Raw genomic sequence first — 22,528 nt, 5'->3', positions numbered from 1 at the left:
AGTGCTCATTTTTCATGTCCGGATAAAAGAGAAAGAGTGTTAAAGTACTTTCACCGAAACAAAACAAAAAAAGAGGAATATAGATTCTTTAATGCATTAAGAGGGTATTAAAATCAATAATTGTCATTGAATTTTTTTTCTTCTTTATCTCTGAGGTTTATAAAAAACGCGAATATGCAGTACTTTCCCACAAATTAAGATTTTAAAATTTCATTTTACACCTACGAAATGTGATAATAAATGGTACTGTGAGTTGAAAAAATGGGAAACTGCGTACTGTAAAACAAAATAATTAATCTTTTCTGTAAAAGTTCGAGTATCTATTGATTTCTTTTTTAGATATAAAAAAGTGAAAGATGGTAACAGTAAGTATAAACTGGCATTGGTTACAGTCGTTTCGCCCACTAAATAAATAATTGCAATTTTGTCTTCACAAAAATAATTTTGAATAATTACATCCTATCATAATAAATAGAAGTAATAGCAAATATAGATTATTATGTTTAGATTGATTTGAATTTGCAAAATGTCAAAATAAATTGGTGGAAAAAAAATTGAGCAAAATCTTTCCCAGTTCTTGAGACCTATTTTGAGATATCGCCCAAAAATGGACTAGATTGAAGAAATAGTCGACCATCGGTGACGTGTCTGAAGCTCGTATACTTATTTTTACGTCAAATAAAAAAAAAAATGACGAAATCTATGCCGTGGTTGTGGCAGCGGGATTTTGTCAAGGCACACAGGAAATGTCAAGTAAAGTGATACTTTTGATATTTTTCTTGAAAATGACGAGCAGAACGATCATTAGTGGCATATCGTTTAATAATGAGCTTCCAAATAAGAATTTTTGAAATCGGATCAATGTTTGATCAGTATTTAGACTAATTGGGAAACCCAAAGAACCATTTAGACAAGGGCCAATTTTTTTAATATAAATTTAACCACTTCATATTTACATGACACATGTCAAATACGCCACACCAGTTTGATTTGCGATCGCTTGAACGCCTTGGAGAAAGGAAGCTTGAAAACATTTAAATGTTGAATGACATGTGCACTTATCTGTGGGTCAATTTTTTTAATAATTGTTTTGGATCTCCATATAAATTTTTATAATGTCATGTTTACTTATACAATATTATTACGTCATCTATATAAACTATTCTAATAAAATCATCATCCCCTATGAGTTAATCATTTATGCTTTGTCTTATTGATTCAGTTTGATAAGAAATATTTTAATTTTTTGAAATTAATTAGACCTTTTAATTTTTGTGATTAAAAAAGTGCAAAAAATATAATGGCATCAAAAGGATTTCTTTTTATGTAACTGCTACTTAAATCAATCAAATATAATAGTCTTATATTTAAAAAAAATTCAAATTCATGAGATTCGAATATGAAATTATAGTGTAATGCATTTTGATATTAAAAATTAGGTAGGAAATTCTTTTTACAATCTCGAATATTTTTTGTTTCAGTGAGGAGACTTTTAATGCTCCAGGTTTCTCCTGATTCTACAAATGAAGATGGTTTAACAGCTCTGCATCAGGTATTATGCGGTTTATTGAAATATTAATCATTGAATTATCAGTTATTTTTGATATTATTTTTTAAAACTCAGAATGACTCAAGAATTATATTCAGTGATTATATTATTAGGTAGATCAATTATTTTATTTAGTTGCATGTTTCTTAAAATTTCGGAAGCGTACTTTTTGAATGACTGTATTTCTATCTTTTTATATTTTTTTATTAGTATTCTCATTTGATTATAATAATAGTGACGTCAATCTCATTTAAGGAACTGTTGTATAAAAAAAAATTTCACGTTTCATTGTTTTGTATTATTTTCCATGAAATTAAGCTCCATTTCTGAGTTTATTTTTCATTGAAATTGCACTCGGTATTATTTATTTATTTATTGCAATACTGATTTAAAACTAATATGTTTTATTTTCTACTAAAAGTTGTAATATAAATTTGTTTTGTGCCTTGATATTAACCAGCACTAAATAACCGAGTGAATATTTTTTTTAGTCTGTACTATGATAAATTATTTAATTTTTGTGCTTTATGTTATGTGTTATTTATTTATTTATTTATTGTCTTAGTAAGGGTAACAGTGCCTGTGAAGAAGTATTGTTTTTCTTTATTTTATCATGTATAGTGCAATAAAAAATTAAATATGTCATTTCTTTGATTTTCGTGACATCTTAACACTAGTACCTGGGCATCTATAATCCCTTGTTGCTAAAAGCATTATAAGTTAGTTTGTAATCATTTTTGTTTCGATAAAAATGTCTGAAATAATGTTGATAATGTTTGTTGCAGGCAAAAGTTTTAGTTTTACTAATTTTCTACATTTTTAGTGCTGTATTGATGATAGTGAAGAAATGATGAAATTACTTATCGAATTCGGAGCAAATGTTAATGCCAAAGATAGTGAACAGTGGACACCCTTCCACGCTGCTGCTACTTGTGGGCACTTACATATCGTTAAATACCTAATTTCGAAGTAAGTTTTGGCAATAGTATGAACATTGTACGAATGCTTTTTGCATTTTTAAGTTAATTGTTACCCAATAAAGATTTTCTACATTTTTAGAAATTGATAAATACATTTAACTGAGAAAAAGGTTTAAATGAAGAAAGAAATGTATGTATCAATAAATAAATTTCGTAAAAAAAAAAAAAAAAAAAAAAAAAAGACTGCGAGGTTTAAATTTTTATATTGATTCCTGACCCTTTCGGTCTTTTTAAAACGCAAATATTTTAAACGAAAAAAAATCAACTCCGCTCTTCTACAATTCACGTTATGAAGTTTCAGATTTCATTATCTTAAACCAATTTATGCGACCTCCTCCAGCAAGCACCGTCCTTTGATGAAGGAATCTTCCTCGAGAAGATCGGAATTCGTTTATCATAGTAATATTAAATATTTCTTAATGTCATTTAACCATTTTTCTAGTAAAAAGTGCTTGATTATCTCTTAGAAGTTTTGGAATTAGTTATTTTACGATGATTTAAATGACCTTGCCATCCTGTATATTTTCATTGTACTTTTATTCTGTAGGTTGTTTTGATTTAATTAAAAAGTTTTTTTTAACCATGATTTATGAAGACATAGATAATGTGCGTTTTTTAGATTCTTATTTCTTATAATCCAAAAAAAAAAAAGTAAGAAGTCTTCTTGATAAAAAATATTTTATTAATTTGTAACCTGTAATCGTCCAATTATAAATATGTTTGCGGAATTCAGATTTCGAATGTTTTATTTTTAACTGTACGAAAATTTGATGATTATTTTGCACTTCGATGAAGGCAAACTGATTGTAAGAAAAAAAAATAACGAATATTTATTGTAATATAAAAAATGTGTACATTTTGTAATCAATGTAATGAGCTTAAAATGAAACTTTAACTATATTTGTGTGAACAACATATTTGTAAAGTAATATCATTTGATATATTTAACAAAATTCTTTTAAGCAACTTCGGTGAATTTCCATTAATTAATTGTTTCTCTTTATATTCATATTATCCTGATGCATTATTTATTATAGATTATCTGAATCCCTACAACTGATAAATTAAAAAAATAATAATATGATAATGGCGATTAAAAAAAAGCCACACTTTTCTTAGTTTCATTTTACTTTATTTTGAAAATAAAATGCAACACTGTTTACATTATGTTTCTTATGTGCATTTAGAGTTGAAAAAAATATCTTGCGAAATCACTTTTGTGTTGAAAATAACATTTGTGTTCCTTTTTTGATATTATGATAGAAATGAGTGAAATTAATTATAAATAAACAGAAAGAGATTCTTTCTGTTTTCATTAAACATAATTTACTATATTTTTTATTGTGTCTTAACTGCCTAACAGTTTCTGATGGCGAATTTTTCTTCTTTCACAGAGGAGCAGATTTGTTAGCAGTCAATGCCGATGGAAACATGCCATATGATATTTGTGATGATGATGCCACTTTAGATTATATAGAAAATGAAATGGCCAAAAGAGGTTTTTGTTCTAAATACTTTATTACAATTTTACTTCATTCCTTGAAATTCGATAAACCACTACATTATTTTTCTCATTTGGTTGAGAATAAATATTTGCTCTGACTTAAGAATATCTATTATACTGTAGTTTGCATTTTGAAATGTGTTGCATTCCACAACTTTTTCAGAAAGTAATAATATTATTCTTTAGAGGAAATATTTTTGGGGAAAAAAGAAAAGGAAAAGGTCAAACAGTATATACTTACAATCACCTGTAATGAATGACATTACAAAGAAAGAATCGACTGAATTATATCTTTATGCAAAATCTGACATAAAAATATATTAACTACTTTAATTGCAACATTCTGATGGATCTTTGTTTTTCTAAAATATTTGCGGATCATTTTGAAAATATATATAAAAATTGATAATCTGTCTTTGTCAGATATTGAAAATAACTTCTACCTTTTGCTACAATTTAAATTTTAAGAAGTTCTTGATGTTAAAGAAAGACAAACAAAATGAAACATTTGAGTTTTTATTTAGACAAGTATTTAATCTGTACAGTTCCTGTTGTTTAATTTAAGATATTTGCTAGAAGTTTAACAAAAATTACTTACATTTTTAAAAGTATGAAATAATAATTACTTAAATTTTTAGAAGTATGAAATAATAATTATAACAGTAATTTAGGTCATTAGAGGCATGACTATTCACTTTTCTTGTTTTCCTTCTTTAAGTTCTTAAAATTAAACAATTTCGTCATTTTCATACAACACATTAGAGTGTGTTGTAAAATAATTTATAATTTTTTTTCAGTTATTACTCTCCTTATATTAACTTTTTCCCCTTTTTTGTTAGGTATCACTCAAGAAATGATCGATCAAACTCGAGCTGCAACGGAAATCCGGATGTTGAATGATTTGAAAAAATTAGTAGAACAAGGCGGAAGCTTAGATTTTGTTGATGAGAATGGTGCTAGTCCTGTAAGTTTCTTTTTTTAGTGATGGTATATATACCTCGTCACATTTCTTTTCTTGGTTATATACAGCGGATCAATAATATGTATACATAGTTTCTGAAAACTCTAAAATAAAGGTTGCTTTTTTTTCTACTTAAAAATATGTGACTAAGTTTTTGATTTATTGAATATAATCTCTGTATGCAGTTTCTGTTCCAAATTGACTGCAGGAAAGAATTAATATTTGACATATACTATCATGTGTTAAAATACAAAAATTTTTACTGTCATTATTTATAAAGTGAGTCATATAGGAAGAGAGAAAATAATGTGTTGATTTTAAAAGAATCATGTCAGTTTTCGAAACCTTTGGAAAAGTATGCCGATCAACATTTTTTGTTAATCAGAGTTGTTCTGTTATAAAAGAAAATTAGAAAGTGGACGCATTTCATTTTGGAACAAATCACAGTTTCTGGAATTTCAGGTTCATTTTTTAAATCTGTATTTAGGGTGAGTCGGAATAAAAATAGAGCTTGGGGCAAAACTGATTTTCGGGGGCTTAAAACAAATTTTGTACTCAAAATATTATTACATTTTTCATTTATTACATTACACAAATTGATATAACAAAATAACTAAAAAAAATACACAAAAGTAATAAATTATTAATTTTTTTGTGGAATTGATATTTTAACTACAAAAATAAATTTTTAATAAATCAAACAGCTGAAAAATCACTTCACAAATTTATAAAGTATGTATGCGAATTTTTAGAATCAGATATTCTTTTTCCTTCTTACATTTTTGTAAGAAATTCGAATTCGTAAGTTAAAATATGTAGTGATACATTATTCTTAATTAATATTAGATCCCAAGTAGTTTTTATTAATATTATTTTCAGGCTGGAAAAAAAAGTTTCGACCGGCGCGACTAATAATTGATAAAGCCAATATAATTTTTAAAATATTTGGTATAACTCAAATAGATTAATTTTTAATAAATAAAAAGTAATATTGAAATTTTGAAAAGCAGGACTCGGCAACATACTTTTATTTTATTAAATGAAATAAATGAATTATATTTAAAGGGGGAGGGTGGAAACATCTGATGTCTTATTATGTTTGAAAGAAACTTGTTGATATACTGGCGTAGCTCTGGATAAACATCCTCTTTTTATTATTTATAATATATTTATAGTATTTTTTATGTAAAAAATACTTTTGTATAAAATGTTATAAAAAACCTTTTAACGTCTGAAATCTTTATTGTCTGTTTTTAATATAAATTAGGATATCAGTTGAACCAGACGATTTTCAAAAGACATCAATAGCTAATTTTCTCAAAAATTATTGTTTGCTTCATTAATATTACATTTTTATTTATTTTTTTCACAAGCGCTGAAATATAAGAAAAGTAGTCTTATTGGAGTAATTGATTAAGACTTAATTTTTAGCATTTTTTAAAACTAATTTTAAATTGGTTAAGATCAATAAAAGCATTAAAAATAGGGAATTTTTTTTAAAAAAAAATACTGGCAGAGTAATTCATAGCATATAAGTGCTAAAAGTTGAAGCATTTTTGTTATATTTTCTAATTAGTTGAATGTGTAATTGTTAACTTTTGCGCTTTGGAAAGTTAACAGTTTTCTTTCTCTTTCTTAAACAGTAAGTGTTCAAAATTTGGTTGAAATCAATGCAGCTGTTTGGGTAAAGATGTCGAACATACATATATAGCAACAATTATTTTTATTAATATTAAGATAACGGCGCTTTTCAAATTATGCAGTCGGCACTTGATATTGGCACCGTGATGAGACTCGAACCCAAGCTGGAAGTGGCCACTTGTTACAAGTCGCATCATATTATTCAAATGTATTTATATTCGAAATTTCAAAAAAAAAAAAAAATTTTTTTAATGGCGACAGGTTTTCAAAATTAGTCGTCGTTGCAGGGTTTTCAGAAACGCGCGTCCTTGAGCTCTCGCATCATTTGAAAACTTCTTGGGGCCAACTCTGATTATATCTCAAGTGTATGTTCCAGAAATGAAGTTAACTAAGTTTTAAAGCAGCTATTTTATATTACAGTAATTAATTTTCGAACATCTATTTTCTCAACTTGTAATATTTTCGAAGGTGACTATATGGCTCAGTATTCATATTGGAAACTATTTTACTGTTACATTTTTATGCTCAATGTCTAATATTTTCTAATATATAATTGTCATTAGTCTAATATTGCATGTATTTATGTACAAAAGATTTCATCCATAATGCTTTGATAAAATTTACAAACAAGATCAGCTTTATTATCAACAATGCTAAAACCGTACCAATTGTCTAAAAATTTGCCAAAAGTCTGCTAACATGGCTGGTTGCATGATTGTAAGATTTGCCATTTTAGGCAAGGAATGGATAAATAAATATATACATTTGGCGACGGACCTCTTTTTTAAAAAAAATATAAAGCTGCTGTTTTATTTAATAATCTAATACTAATTAATGAGCAAATAAGCTTTAAATTATGCAATTTATTTTTAATCATATATGCAATTATCACATTCTTGCTTTATATTTTAAAGGTCTGAGAAATCTTGCGCACCACTAAACAGCAGTTATAAACCTCTATCATTCAAATATTTTACCCGCTTTTTTTTAATGTTTATTGATTTATAAAGAAATTTAGTTGTTAAAAATAAAGAATTGGACTTGCTTGCATAATTTTTACACTTGCTTTTTTTTTCCATTGTCTGTTAGAATTCTAATCTCCCTACTTTTGCTACATTGTGCATACATATTCTAATAAATGTTTCTATAAATAATATATTTATCAAACTTTCATACTTATTGGTAATTTAAGTAACGAATTTAATATTTTATTTGTTACATTATAAGCATTTATACTTTGTATTGTTGTTAATTAACTATATCATATTAGTCTTCCTTTCATTTCTTATTCACTCAGTAATGTTCTTCAAAACTGCTAAATAATTTGAATTTCATGTGCATGTTTTCATTTTTTACAAATCCAGTAAAGTATAAAATTATATTTATTTAAAGCAGAAATATTTATTGGAGCATAATAAATTTTTCTGTAATGTGATGTTTTTTTTTATTATTATTTCTGTATCTAGCTACATATAGCTGCAGCAAATGGCTATTTATCTGTGTTAGAATTTCTTCTGAGCCACCATGTTACTGTAGATGTACACGATGATGATCAGTGGCAGCCCATACATGCAGCTGCTTGTTGGGGCCATGTGAGTAAAGTTTAATTTCTTCTCCTTAAAATATCTTCTTTTTTTTTTTTTTTGTATTATATGTTATGTTTTACATTAATACGTAAAACATTTTACTTTTCAATTTGAAGCATGCATCTTCTTGTGTTACACATCTTCATTTTTTTTTTTTTTTATTTATTTATCTGAGATGCAATTTCTCCTTTTTTAAGTGATGAAATCTAGTGTTCTAACTTAAATTTAATTATTATGAGAAGAGGGCTTCTTATATATTGTAATAATTCAGAAATCATTAATTTTCATTTCAATTTTCCTGTGTTTATTATAAGTATAATCGTAATTATTTGCTTGAAGTGCTAATAAAAATTTATATTACCCTTTTACTATAAAAATATTCTTTCATGAAGATTTTTAATATTTTATTATTAATATGATAATTGATGATCGTTGTTATAGTAACTGCATTCACTATTAATACAAGATATTGTACGATATTTCAGCAATCTTGCTCGACATTCTGAAAGTTGGTCAAAATCGTACAAGCATTGTAACGATGTTGTTGGGCATTTTGTACTAATAGGGTTATGATCACTAACAACTGTTTCCTTCAAATAATTTTATAAATAAAGCACTGTTTCAACAAAATGCTCATAAATAATAGTTTAATGGATTAATATTATACAACTCATTTTCAGCCTGATGCCATTGAAATGCTGGTTCAAGCTGGTGCCGATATTAATGCAAAAACAAAAAATGGAGAAACTCCATATGGTAAATTGTTGTTTTTTATTTATAATTTTAAAATAATTGCATTTTTTTCTTTCAAACATTTATTCATTGTTTTCTTATGTTTGTACAGAAATTTCTGAAGATATTGAAGTTAGGGAACGAATAATGCAGTTAAAATTTGAAATGGAAACTAGAAAAGGTTCACAAAGCAACCGATTACGGCGATCACATAGTCAGAATACTCGAAGGTAAGTACAAAATATAACTTATTTTTGTTCAAAGCAATCGAAACTTTCACTTTACTGAAAATATTTTGTATTCATTAGTTTATGTGTATTATATAACATTTTATTCTAGAATATATATTATTTTCTGTCAAATCAAATGAGTCGAATGTCATTTAATCAAATGACAAACTTTTAAATGTGCTGCATTTTCTCTGTTTTTAGTTCAACGATACAGTTTTATGTATTTACCTTTATAAATTTCTTAGAAATTCCTATAAAATTACAAGTACAGGAGAAGCTAATTCAAAGATCTTTTACTTTGATTTTTTGGTTTAACTTTATTATGTAAAAAGAATTAAATATTATACATCATTTTGTTGGAACACATCTTAAACTCGAGTTTATTTGAATAATTTATATTGTTTCTATTGCATTTTGAATAAGTTTGGAAATTCATTCATTTTGATTTGTCGAACTCCCTTTGCATTTTTTTTTTATTTTATATGCTGTTTTTTATTTATATGTACAAATACTTATCAAATGTTTCTTTCTCCCCCCGCTCTCACTTATATGATGAGAAATTTAATGTTTTTTATTTAAAGAAAAAAACACTTTTTTCATATTTTAATCATTTTTTTTTTCGATTAATAACTCTTTATTTTCTTCTTATAGAAAATAAAAGATAAAATTATGCATTATTTAATGAATATGTCTTTCTACTTTTTTTTATTAAAATGGAAATAAATGGCCAGCAAACATTTTTCAGTTATTACTATTTTGCTGTTCTCAACATCTTTTGGTTGTGATATTCTAATCTGAATAAATTTTTTATATTCATTTTGCATACTAACTGGCATATTGCAAAATAATAATAATAATAATCGTTTATAATATGTCCAGGATCTACTGTGGTAGATCAAAAAATTGAGTATCGCTTCTTTTAGAAACTCTTTGGTTTTTGTACTCAATATTTCTTAATATTCAGAATTCGAAAATTTTTCTCTTGTCTTGTTAGCGTGATATGCAAAACTGTATTCATTAGAGAATTGAAGAATCAATAAATATAGTTTTGATATTAAAATATGTATAAAACTTTTTTATTTTTTAATTTTTGCTAGATTTTTTTCCTTAAATTTTTCTAATGTCGTTTTTAACTATATGTTATATATGCAAATATAAAGCAATATATACTATTTATCTTGTAATGTAATAATGTATTCTATATTATGATACAATGCTTTAATCAATTTAACATTTTTTTTTAAAGTAGGAATGGAAGTGTATAAAAAATAATTACTGATAAAATATATAAAATAACAATGTGTGAAAAGAACCAAACTAAAATGAATTCTTAAATTTGCTGATTTTTTTGTACTATAGGATGTCAAAAAGAACAAAAAAATCTTAACCCATTTTGATGGCTTATAAAGTGTTTGCTAAATAACCTGCAATTTCTTTTATTGTTTATGGTAAATAACATTAACATAAATTTATTATTCTTCTTTCATATTTTTGAATTGATGACAGTGAAATTATGGAGTTGTGCACATATAAAAAAATTTGGAATTTCAGCAATTTCTCTTTCGATAATCACCTTCAATTCACCAGCAATTATAGCTTTTGTACCGTAAACTTTATTCTTAACAAATCTTCAAATGAAAACTCTAATAGTGCGAGTCTCATCATACCAAATTAATCATCTTTGAAACATTTCATCAAACTTTGCATTTCTCTAAATAGCACTTGTAAAGCTCGACTCTTGTATCTGAACCATCTTCAGCTGAAGCTTTGTGCTAAATTTTTTGAGCCGGATGTTGAAATAGTCTGTAGTTAATTTCTGAGATTTTCACAAGATCTTTTATTACATTCAGTTAAGAAAAATACATAGGCACTTACACTCGCATAAATATCTTATTTAAGCAAAATGTTATGATATTAATATATCAAAATTTTAATGATCATTATTCTTTATATTGTTGTAATCATGTGATGTATACTATAGGTGAGTTTCTGATTGTTAAAGATATATAAATCATAACTATAGAATGATACTTTTTATAAACTTATCAGGCCTGAAATTAAAATGCGCAAAGTTATTTCATTCTTCTGCTTTATATTTCCCTTTTACCATTTAAATCTTCTTATAATTTATTCATTATTATTTTCTTTTTTTTTTAGCCAATCCATTCGAAGAACGAGTATTAGAGAAAAAGTTCAAATCTCACGCAGAGAAGCTAGAGAAGAGGCTCGTCTGAGGCAAGAAAAGGATGGTACCAATTTGTTAGATGTATGTATATCTAATTTTATTCCTAATAGCTAAGATATCAAGCTGTGGAATTGGAAGTTGGATTATATCTAGAAAAAGCAGTTGTCTAACTTTTCTTTGTGCTTAAAATGTATTCTTTGAAGAAGTTTTTTGATTTCAAACCAGAAGTTATGATATCTAGGCTTATATCAAAATGCTGCTTTTTTCTTCTACTTTTTTTTACAGAAAAATTTATTTGGTCTAATTAGATAAGATAATTTAAGTATTCATTGTAATCGACTCTTACTTTTTAAGCAAACTCAGGTTTTTATCTGCAATTAAACATTTTATTGGTTTCGGCATAGAATTATGTACCTATTCAGATCCAAATATTTAGATGTATCAAAAAAGTATCAGCTTTTGTAAATGCATAATTTGTAATGACATCACTAACATACTAGTTACAATTATTATTAAGGTTTGGTTGTATCCCTGTGTTAGTTAATGTGGTTCCTTTTTACTTCACTCTTTATTGATTTATTTATACAACTAGTTTTGTGTATTTGAACAGACAAATTTGAAAAAAAGACATCAGTGAGAATACACAAGACACTCTGTTTATTAATCTTTTATAAACACTATTAAATAATTACTTAACATTTATTAAAAATAAAAACTGAAATTGAATGAAAAAGAATTATGCTTGTAATTATGAGTTATGTTGATTATGTTAACAAAGAATTGATATTTATGGATATTCACGTAATTCCCACTGATACATTACACATATAAAGTGTACATGCCAAATTTTCTGGTTAGTTGTAATGTTATTCATATGGGGATGTTTTTTTTTTATTAATTTATTTAAAATCGTTGCATTTTTATCTTGCATAATAGAAATTTCAAGCATTGAGTTGCATATAACCAAAGAGAGTTTCAGTAAATAAATATTTATTTTAAATGAATTAAAGTCTGTATAACATGCCATAATTTTGGCATGATATTCCTACTGCATTTATTTCTTTTCTTTGTGTTTATATTATTTATTTATTTATTTTATTTTATTTCAGGATGAAGAATTAAAAAGTTCCTTGGATTCCCAAGAAAAGGAAACCAATATAGACTCCGACGTGGATCTGAAAGATGTTGATCTCACATTTCTTCCCCTTGGGGGTAAAGACACTCTCCAGAGATTCCGAGGCAAGACTGCTAGCGAAGCTCTGGAGATGGGAGATTCTACCAAGAGATCCACATCCATATTCAACAGCATGTGTGATAATAAAGAAAGTGTGCCAAATGAGAATCCAGAAAAGGACACTGCTGGGGAGACCCCACCCGAGATTCTTCCAAATGGAAATAATGTTAATTCCACTGAGAAGTCACCTCAAACCAAAGTGACAGAGACTACTTCCATCATACAGCAGAAACCTGGGCAGTCAGTTAATGTGGAGATACATGTAACTGTCAACACTAGTCCCACGTATGGGTCTAGCCTGGCAGATTTGAAGAAGCAGAGATGCGATCAACGTAGCAGTATTACTTCGAACAGTTCTGTTCAAGATACCAATGGTAAATCTTTGCTGCAAAATGGGTTTCTTGAGGGGAATGCTTATGATAATAATATTCCTCCTTCACCAAGTGTGTTACCCAGAAAATTTGCTGGAGATCCATTGGAAGTTGTTGGAGAACCAAAAAAGAAGAAAGGCTGTTGCAACTTAATGTGAACATTAAAGACACATTGATGTTTCTTTCCTTGAAATGCATTCCATTTTTATATATATAAATAAATATATATATATATATATAGACTTTATATTAATTATGTGATGTTGATGAATTAAGATTTGAGGATTTTGTCATAAAAAAGGTGAATGCATTTTTTTGCTTTTGATTCATTAACTGCTTTCATGTTTTTGACTACAAAGTGATATTTTTCTATTCCGAAAATAAATTTAAAATGTCTTTCTTTCTTTTTTTCAATGTACTTTCTTTTTTAAATTAATTGTTATTGTTTACCCATAAACAAAAAAAATATTGAGACGTTAAATCAGATTTTTTTTTTTTTTTAGTTTATTCGCTTGATTCATTAAATGTAAATAATTTTTGATATATTATTTTTAAGTGTATAGTATACACTTTTGTTTATTTGAAATTAATTTTTTTATTATATTTAATAGAGATTTTCACTGCGCTTTTTTCAAGAGTGGATATTTTATGATCAAAATGTGTAATAGAATATTAGATAAGAAGGGTTTATGTATTTGTGGTCCATACAATTTACTGATTTAAAAACATGAATTATAAACAATTTTAGCACATCAAACGCATTTATAACTTGTTAGAATATATTAAATAGAAATATTTTTGAAATATGTAAGCAAGAGAACATGAATTTAAATACATGAAATGCTTTTATGATATGGCATGTAATTGCTGGTGTTTGTTATTTGCAATGAATTATAAACTTTATAAAGATTGGAATAAAAACATATTTGTAGTTTTAAAAGGTTTCTCTTTTGGATATTGCATCATATACTTATGTATAGAAACTAAAATACATTGTTAGAATTTTTGTGGTATTGTTAGGAATTAATCATAGTTTGTGTATCTGAAGTACTTTTAACATTTTATGTAATTAAAAATATTTATAAGAAAATAAAAATATTATTGAATTGTAAAATCATAATGTGTGTATCTAAAATTCTTTTAATATTTCGTATAATTAAAAATATTTATAAGAAAATAAGAAAAATGTCATGGAATTGTATAAGCCAAGATTCTTAACCACATTTAATATAGGATTTTTTACAACTATAAACAAGATCAAATTAAATATAATTTTCTGAAATTTAGGAAGGTAAAATTTGGTTTCTAATGAATAAATTTTTCCCTTGAATTTTATTATTGTTTCCAAATTTTTTAAAAAAAATGTTGATTCCATCTGTAATTAAGTGGTGTGTCTTGAATTTAAATAAACTCATTCTGCTTATATCACTTTTGTTAATATTTTGTGTTATAAAATATATTTTTAAATCATTAATATTAATATAGAAGGATAAATAATTGAAAACATTTTTAGAACTTTTAAATCATAGATTTTGTATAGTTTCATAAATGTATATGTATTTGGAGAATATAACTTTAAACAGTGTTGTTATTCATTAAAATATATCATATATGCCTATAATATATTATTACTACCAAAATTTTTAGAAATTTATGAAATGAAAACTGCATTTTAAATAGTTCATGGAATCTTGTTCTACCTACTGTTAAAGTATCCTCATATTTATAAAGCATTCATGTATTAATTAAATTTTGTGCAATGACTATTTGCATGAAAGTTCTTCATCATATATTGTTTCTAACTATACTTATACTTGCATGTTGTTAAGTATTATTGATAGTTTTTCCTTGTCTTTTATCATTTAGAAGTTCTTATAAATCAATATTTAAATACAAAAACATTTGTATCTAAATTTCTATTAAATGCTTTTCAAATGTTAAAGATGTATCTAATGTAAATTTTATATAAAAAGGGCTGAGATGCTCTGAGAAATATATGTTTATGTTTGTTGAGATAACTCTGGTCATGAAGCTTGTTGTAAACGTAACTGCCTGTGAGCAAGATATTTTTCTGCTAATAAATGTTACCCTTTTAAACAAGAGTTTTGTGTTTTCCATTAACTTTTGTTGATTGATTAATACTTTTTTTCTTGCACAAGGATCAGTATACGCCACACTGCACCAAAATCGTGCTAATTTAAAATGCAAAAATTAATCCATTAAAAACAGTAGAGAAATGAAAAGCTTAAAAAACATTCAGTGTGTTGTGGTGTTGGCACTCTACAGGCCCAGAGCTCTTGGCTTACAACTTCCATCACATTTTGCACATATCTGGATTGTTTAAATGTGTAATTTGGAGCAATTTTTTTAGATTTAACTAGAATTTTAATTAATTGAAAATTAAACTGCTTTTTGGTGTTTTTATTCGATAACATCCGATAATATTATTTCAAAAATAAAAAAAAATTGTCCTTTTAATTATAGTAATTCAATAGTGCAAATGTTTTCAGAATTTTAATTATATTTTAAATATATATATATATTGTCTAATTTCCAACAATAGATTTCATTGTTGCTCTGAAATTTAAATTGATTTCATAGATTAATCAAATATTGAAATTCATTATTGAAAGTTAACGATAAAGGATTCTGTTTAATGTATGTTTTGTATAAAAATAAAATTACTATGTCATAAAATTTAGAAGATAGATTAACCAGATACCTATAGCTTTAATAATGTAATGGGATTAGAAAGGTCCGTGTATACAATACATAGAACCTAAATAAAGTAATGAAAATAACACGGTTTTAAAATCTGACAATATTCTAAGAAAGTTGTATTTAGGGTATTCACATACAATATGTCTGAATAAGAATAGTTCCACTTCTTGAGCAAGTTGGGTGTGGGATCTGAATGAAGTAGATGTTTCTGAGTAAAATAAGTATGGCCTTAAAGAAATCTTGTCAATTTGATATTCGGTCTACAGTTTAGATCATCTGTTTTCAAACTAAAAATAAATGATTGGTGGAATGCTATTTGCAATGGCGTTGTGACAGCCAGGTACATTGCCATACAAAGAGCGAATATTTCATTAGAATTCAATTTAACACCTGAAACAGGGCAAACATTTCTTCATTTGAGTTAGTTGTTTTATCAATAGCATCAGCTTGATTGTTTCCAGAGATACTAAGATGTCCAGGAATCCAGCAGAATAAAATATTAAAATTACAAACATTTTATTCTGTTGCATGTTATTTCAAATAAAGTTTTATTTTATATATTTCACAACAATTTTATGTGACTTTATCTGGATGAATTTAAAATTGCTTCATTTGAGCTATGTGAATCTGTTCATAAGATCCATTTTTTCTTTGCTAAAAGTCTGATTATCCTTAAAGACGTGTAAATGGCAAAAAAATTTCAACGTAAAATGGGAACAATGTTTGTCCAGTCTCCTAGTTATTTTGTCTGACAATCATATTTTTCTTCAAAATTAAATCAGATATATATTTCAGATTTTATATTTAATTCTTCATACGCAACCAATCACTTATACATGCCTATTTCGAAGTGGGGGAAAAGCATTATCTTTTTGAAATGTAAAAAAAAAAAAAAAACGTTGCAACTCTAAATGCATAATTCTGTTAAAACTGTTTGTAATTGAAATGTTTAAATATATACAATAAAATTTTACCTCAGTCATTACGTCCATGTAATTAAATGAAATAATAAAATTCTATCCACAAATTATTTATGGATATAAATATATTTGCATTCATAAAAGTATTGCTTTGCATGTCTGGGTTTCGAATATTTTTCAAAAAGCTAGGTAGTTTAACATAACTCTTTTTTTCTCTCAAAATTTAAAATGTTAAGAAAATTCCTGAAAAATATATATATAAATATTCTAAGAAAATTTCTAAAAAGTATTTCAAAACAAAGCTAAGTAGACATTTTAAAATGTTATAATTCTGAAGAAATTATAAAAAAATTCCTAAAAGGTATTAAAGTATTTCTAAACGAACTCAGAAATCGACATTTTAAAATGTTATAATTTTAAAGAAGTAAAAAAAAATTCCTAAAACGTATTTCTAAGCTAAGTTCTGAAATCTATATTTTAAAATGTTATAATTCTGAAGAAATTTTTAAAAAATCCATAAAAAGTATTTCTAAACAAAACTCTGAAATCGACATTTTAAAATGCTATAACTCTGAAGGAATTTCTAAAAAAAAATCTTAAAAAGCATTGCTAAGTATTCTAAGAAAATTCCTTAAACGTATTTTTAAACAAAGCTTCGAAATCGACATTTTGAAAATGTTATAATTTTAAAGAAAAATCTCCAAATTATCAATTTTTGATATGGATTTTGCTTTCTAAATAAATCAATCGGGCGAAAGCTCGAAAATCGGATTTACAAGTTGAAATTTACTATCTAGAAAATATCAATTTCCTGAATTTAACCCTTATGTTCATTTTGTATAGTATACCATACATACAACTTTTTTACATACAACTTCACTGTACGTACAGCAATGTATAGAAAGTATACATCTTGTTTTTCCAAAATTTTCATATCACGATTTTTTTTATTTTTTGATGTTTTTTATAGCGTAAAGAAGTTACCTATATACATTTTTTTTTCTTTTCTTCAAAAAAGCAATCTTGCCACGATAAGGGTTAAACATAAACAAATGCCATACTAATTTTATTTTATAATCCGTTACTCATTTTATAAGTGGGAAAAAGACGTGACGTCATGCCACAACATTAGACAAAGCGTCATCAAATGTCAGATGGCACTCAGTTACGTTGTTATGCGACAGTGATATCATCTACATTATCTTCCTTAAATTTCCGATAGAATTTATTTAAGAAAAAACATGTTGGCTATTATAAGAGTTCGTAAGCGGTTTGTTATTAAATTAGATAGACTACAAAGCAAGAGATAATATGCAATATAATAAATAAATTATTAAAAAAAACTGTAAAAATTAAAAAATAAAATAAGAAAGCTGATTTTGAATTTAATAAGTTGTATTTTAATTTTTAGAATAATTGTTATGTAGGAGTAAACTAATGGAAAAAAAAAATATCAAACCTAAATAGAAACCTTTTTCCGAGGTTAAATAAAATTGGTTCCCTTTCTTATATATATATATTTTTCTTTTTTTGGCTTGTACAACCGCATTTTTTGAATTTAGCTTCCTTGTAAAGAGAAGAGAATCGGTAGCATTTTGGGACTTCATTCCATTCGTCGACTTAATTCAAACCTTGATATTAAAGTACTGTTTTCGTGTTCGGACAACATCACAAATTTCATTTATCAAGCATTGCGTTCTTGAAAAATGCACACATATATACAAATTGGTCAATAGCCGATTCTTTGATACAAATCTACTATTTAGTAAGGAAATCGTTTACGAGATTTCATTCATCTAGTTCGTTCCATTTTTTTAACTATCATGCTCTCGGCACACAAATAGCAAGCACACAAATTCTCCTTTGATAAATTTAGTCCAAAATTTGATACATACCAATATATAGATATACAATGGTGGCAAAAATTGTGGACACATTTGAAATTCCTTATGTTTTTAAACTTTGTATGCTTACAGAAAAAGTTACATTCACAAAATGCAAGCTCTAACATATCGTTTTAAAGAGAATTTAATGCTAATTTCATACAAAAAGCAAAATTCAAATATTTGTAAAACAAAAAAAGTTATTATTCTTTAATGTGAATAACAAACAAAAAGATGAAGCGGATTGTAATTTCTAACTTTCCTGACAAATCACTGTTCTAGTTCTGGGAACCAATCAAATGTTAATAATTGTTAGCAGAAGCTGACATCACGTTTAAAGTTGAAACGTCATTATTGTGCTTTTTTTTTTCTTTAAAAGGAAGATTGTTTTTTATATAATCAAATTTCAAATTAGAAATTTTGTTAAATTTTTTAATATATAGTTGGAATTTTTGTAAATATTTCTAATATTTAGTCGAGAAGCAATGACATCCAATAAAAAAATATATTGGACACCAAGAAAGTGAACTAAGATTATTGTGTTACATGAATGTGGTCTTTCCTATGCTGAAATTGCAAGACAGATGGGTGGTTCATTGACTACATCTGGAGTCCGAAAGTTTTGTTTATGATATCAGGAGGCAAATTCAATAAAAAACAAAGCTGGAAATGGCTGAAAAAAAGTGCACTACTTTTACTGATGACAGAAGAATAAAAAGACTATATCCCCAAGATAGAAGAATGTCATCGGCAGCCATCAGAAGTCAACTGAATGATGCTGGCATTTATGTCAGTTCAAGAACAATCAGGAGAAGATTATTAGACGTTGGACTTAGATGTAGAATTCTATGAAAAAATCCTTATCTCAAATTACAGCAGCGTATAAAAAGATTGCAGTGGGGGAGAAATGCATTAATGGGGCAGATGATCAGTGGTCACAAGTTAGTTCTACATACGGAGTGATGAAGCAAATATATTGTTATTCGGTAGTGATGGCGTAAATACATCAGACACAGAATAGGCGAAGGGCTACATCCTGACTGCATTCAGGCAATTAAAAAGAACTCAGTTAGTGTTATGATTTGGTCATGCATGTCAGCAGACGGCTTTGGTTTCCTTCATGTTATCGATGGAACATTAAATGCAAGAAAATACATCGACACTATTCTAGAGCCAAAACTCACACTTTCCATCAGTGATCTTTTTCCCAACAACGCATCATTTATTTTTCAGCAGAATTCAGCTCCTTGTCACACAGCAAAAATATCGAAAGCGTGCTTTAGTACAAAGGGTATTGAAATGTTATCATGGCCAGGACAAAAAAAAAAATGCAACAACTTTAAAAGAAGGGCATTTTTTTAAAAAAATATTAAAAGCTACACGTAATGAACTCAACTTAGAAAGCTGCGTAACAAAAACAAAAGTAAAAATAATCGAAAATAACTTCAATATCGACAAAATTGTGCGAGTGATAAAAAGCAGAAAATATGCTTAATATTTCAATAGAGAAAAAAAAAACTTATAAAATAAGTTTAAATTAATTTTAAAAAATTGTTTAAAATTAGAGTAACAGCCGTATAGAAATAAAATTTAATAAACTAAATTTTCTTTTAAAATTGAATAAAATCACCTTTTTTTTGAATTTTAAGACAAATTAAGAATAATTATTAATTGGTGATAAGTTTAGAAATTATGGCGGAAAAACGTAAAATCTTTCAATTTCCGTTTCACATCCCTTTGAAAGGTCATTTTAACTCTTTAATAACGAAAGAAATCCTTCTAGGTGTTAAATTTCGTTCGAATCTGTCAAGTGGTATGGAATTGTAAAGGTTCAAACAAACAAACATACATAAAATCTAACGAGCTTTGGATTTTATATATATATATATATATATATATATATATATAATAGAGAGAGAGATAATATTTTATATATATAGTTGTTTGTGAACATACCATTCTCTATGCAAGGAAAACAACAGACTGTAAAAGTTTTTTTTAAACTTCTTTAGTAAAGCATTTTAATTTTTAACCGTTGTAATGTATCGATTTAGAATCATTTGAGTTACCGTTAAGGACACAGTATACCAACATTTTATAGGGGAAAATAATATATATATATATATATATATATATATATATATATATATATATGCATTAAATTTCCATAATGACGAGCGTTAATCAGATACTTAAAATATATTCTATATATTTTTTGTTTGACGCGTCAGATACTGTTTTCCTAATTAAATTTCAAAGCTAATTAGTTATATCTTTCGATGCCTTTCTTTACTTTTGTTTTAGTCTGATTCAAAACTGAATGATTCCCAAGCCTTAACATTTTTCATGAACTAAATAACACAGTGAGCTGAACACAATAACAAATACAAACCCATCCTATTTATCAAAGCAGGAAATAAGATGCAAAGCAGTTTCGGCGCATGCCGCCAAATGTGAGCATTTAACATTCAGAATTTCTTTCAAGGACTTGCAAGAAAAAAAAATCACTGACATTTGTGTTTGCATTAAGAAATGTGATGTCTTCTTAGAAGCGCAGCTTAAGTCAAACTGATTACTTCTTTAATGGAGGATTGTATCTCTGACTGTATTCTAATTTTAAAGTAACTAGAATTTTGCTCTGTAAATTAAGTTATTGTAGAAACTTTTTATGAGAAATTATGTTTTCTATTGCAATTGGAAAAAAATGTTCCGAACCTTATAGTGAAAGAAATAATTAGTAGCCAACAATTTTATTTTATAAGATCAAAATTAAGGAATTTAACTAAAATGAACTGAAAAAATGCAAATTAATACATTTAACAATTGCATTTTAAACTATGTCATACATATTAACTAATAAAATAATTCTTCTCAACTAATATTACAATTATCTGTAAATATGGAATTGTATGATGTGTCAACGACTGTATAAAATGATACCAATAAAAAAAATTTAAAAAAAATATTATTTTTTTTAAATGGAAACAATGTAAATCTCATTATTCTGAAGTAATATTTTAAAAAGTAATCATGGGAAAAATATAAAAATTCAATTGTAATTAATTTTTAATTAATTTTAATTAAAAATTTCAAAAAAAATCTACCCAGGTGTACATTTTTGCCCTCCGTATATGCCCCAAATTTGATAGCTATATTCAAACAGTTTGGTTCGTTTAGCTACAACACACACACACAAATATACACACACGTACATTTATTTTTATTATTAGTGACCAGCTAGCTCGCTGGGGAAGAGTAGTTGTATTTAATTTCAGTTAAATTGTTCGGATGTAACTTCATGCCCATGGATCCATCCAATTGCCGCACTTTAAAATCGTGTTGTTTTAAATGCCTTACATGCATTCTCTTTACTGTGTGCATTAATATGTCTAATGGACCTTAGTCCCGTAATATCACAGAGCTATTAAAAACATAAATGTCAGGTTCACCTTCTTCTAACTTTGACGGTATGTTAATTGCATTTTTTTTCTTTTATTCATCTTTTAACCCTTTCTAGGACCGTGGGAAGTATGCTTCCCACCAAATTTGTCAATCTTTGTATGAAATTATGTAGGTTGGCATAAGTTCTGACAAATTTTTTTAGTAAGTCAGAAACTTAGATGCTTCAGTTATTTATCTCAGACAAAATGATGTGTCTTGATTTGTTACTTAATTATAAATTAACCAAATTAATTAATTAATCAAATTAAATTTATCTAATAAGCTGAATGAATCCCTTTTTTTATTCTAATTTCAAGCCTAAAAACATTTTAACATAATATGACTAGAAAAAAATGGTCCTTTAAAGGGTTAAACTAGACAGATACTAAACAAAATCCTTCTTCTTAAGCTTTCAACAATGGGAGAAAATCACACAATTAAATATCTCTTGAGAAATGAAAACGATTTGAATCTCAAGGAAACAATGTAATCTATTGTTGGAAACTATCAGAGAAAATTTTTAAAAAAAATGTGTCGAAAAGCAGCAAAAAGTCACATGATTATTAAGTTGAAATCATTAAAAAGACAAT

At 26.6% G+C, this 22,528-nt stretch overlaps 1 protein-coding gene across 6 annotated transcripts in view; it reads left to right on the top strand.

The window, feature by feature from the left end:
• The window catches only part of LOC129963493 (protein phosphatase 1 regulatory subunit 16A-like), a 263,335-nt gene extending 248,260 nt beyond the window's left edge, over positions 1-15,075 (top strand). For all 6 annotated transcript variants that reach the window (XM_056077907.1, XM_056077906.1, XM_056077908.1 and 3 more), the window contains 9 exons: positions 1,482-1,552; positions 2,373-2,518; positions 3,924-4,027; positions 4,873-4,997; positions 8,102-8,227; positions 8,902-8,977; positions 9,066-9,183; positions 11,341-11,449; positions 12,478-15,075. In XM_056077907.1, coding sequence (XP_055933882.1) covers positions 1,482-1,552; positions 2,373-2,518; positions 3,924-4,027; positions 4,873-4,997; positions 8,102-8,227; positions 8,902-8,977; positions 9,066-9,183; positions 11,341-11,449; positions 12,478-13,131 — 1,529 coding nt within the window. In that variant the 3' untranslated portion in view covers positions 13,132-15,075. The remainder of the gene's footprint in view (positions 1-1,481; positions 1,553-2,372; positions 2,519-3,923; positions 4,028-4,872; positions 4,998-8,101; positions 8,228-8,901; positions 8,978-9,065; positions 9,184-11,340; positions 11,450-12,477) is intronic.
• Positions 15,076-22,528: the final 7,453 nt, after the last annotated feature.

The sequence above is a fragment of the Argiope bruennichi genome, chromosome 3 (assembly GCF_947563725.1).
Source record: "Argiope bruennichi chromosome 3, qqArgBrue1.1, whole genome shotgun sequence".
Taxonomy (NCBI): Eukaryota; Metazoa; Arthropoda; class Arachnida; order Araneae; family Araneidae; genus Argiope; species Argiope bruennichi.
This window is presented reverse-complemented; position numbering and strand designations above follow the sequence as displayed.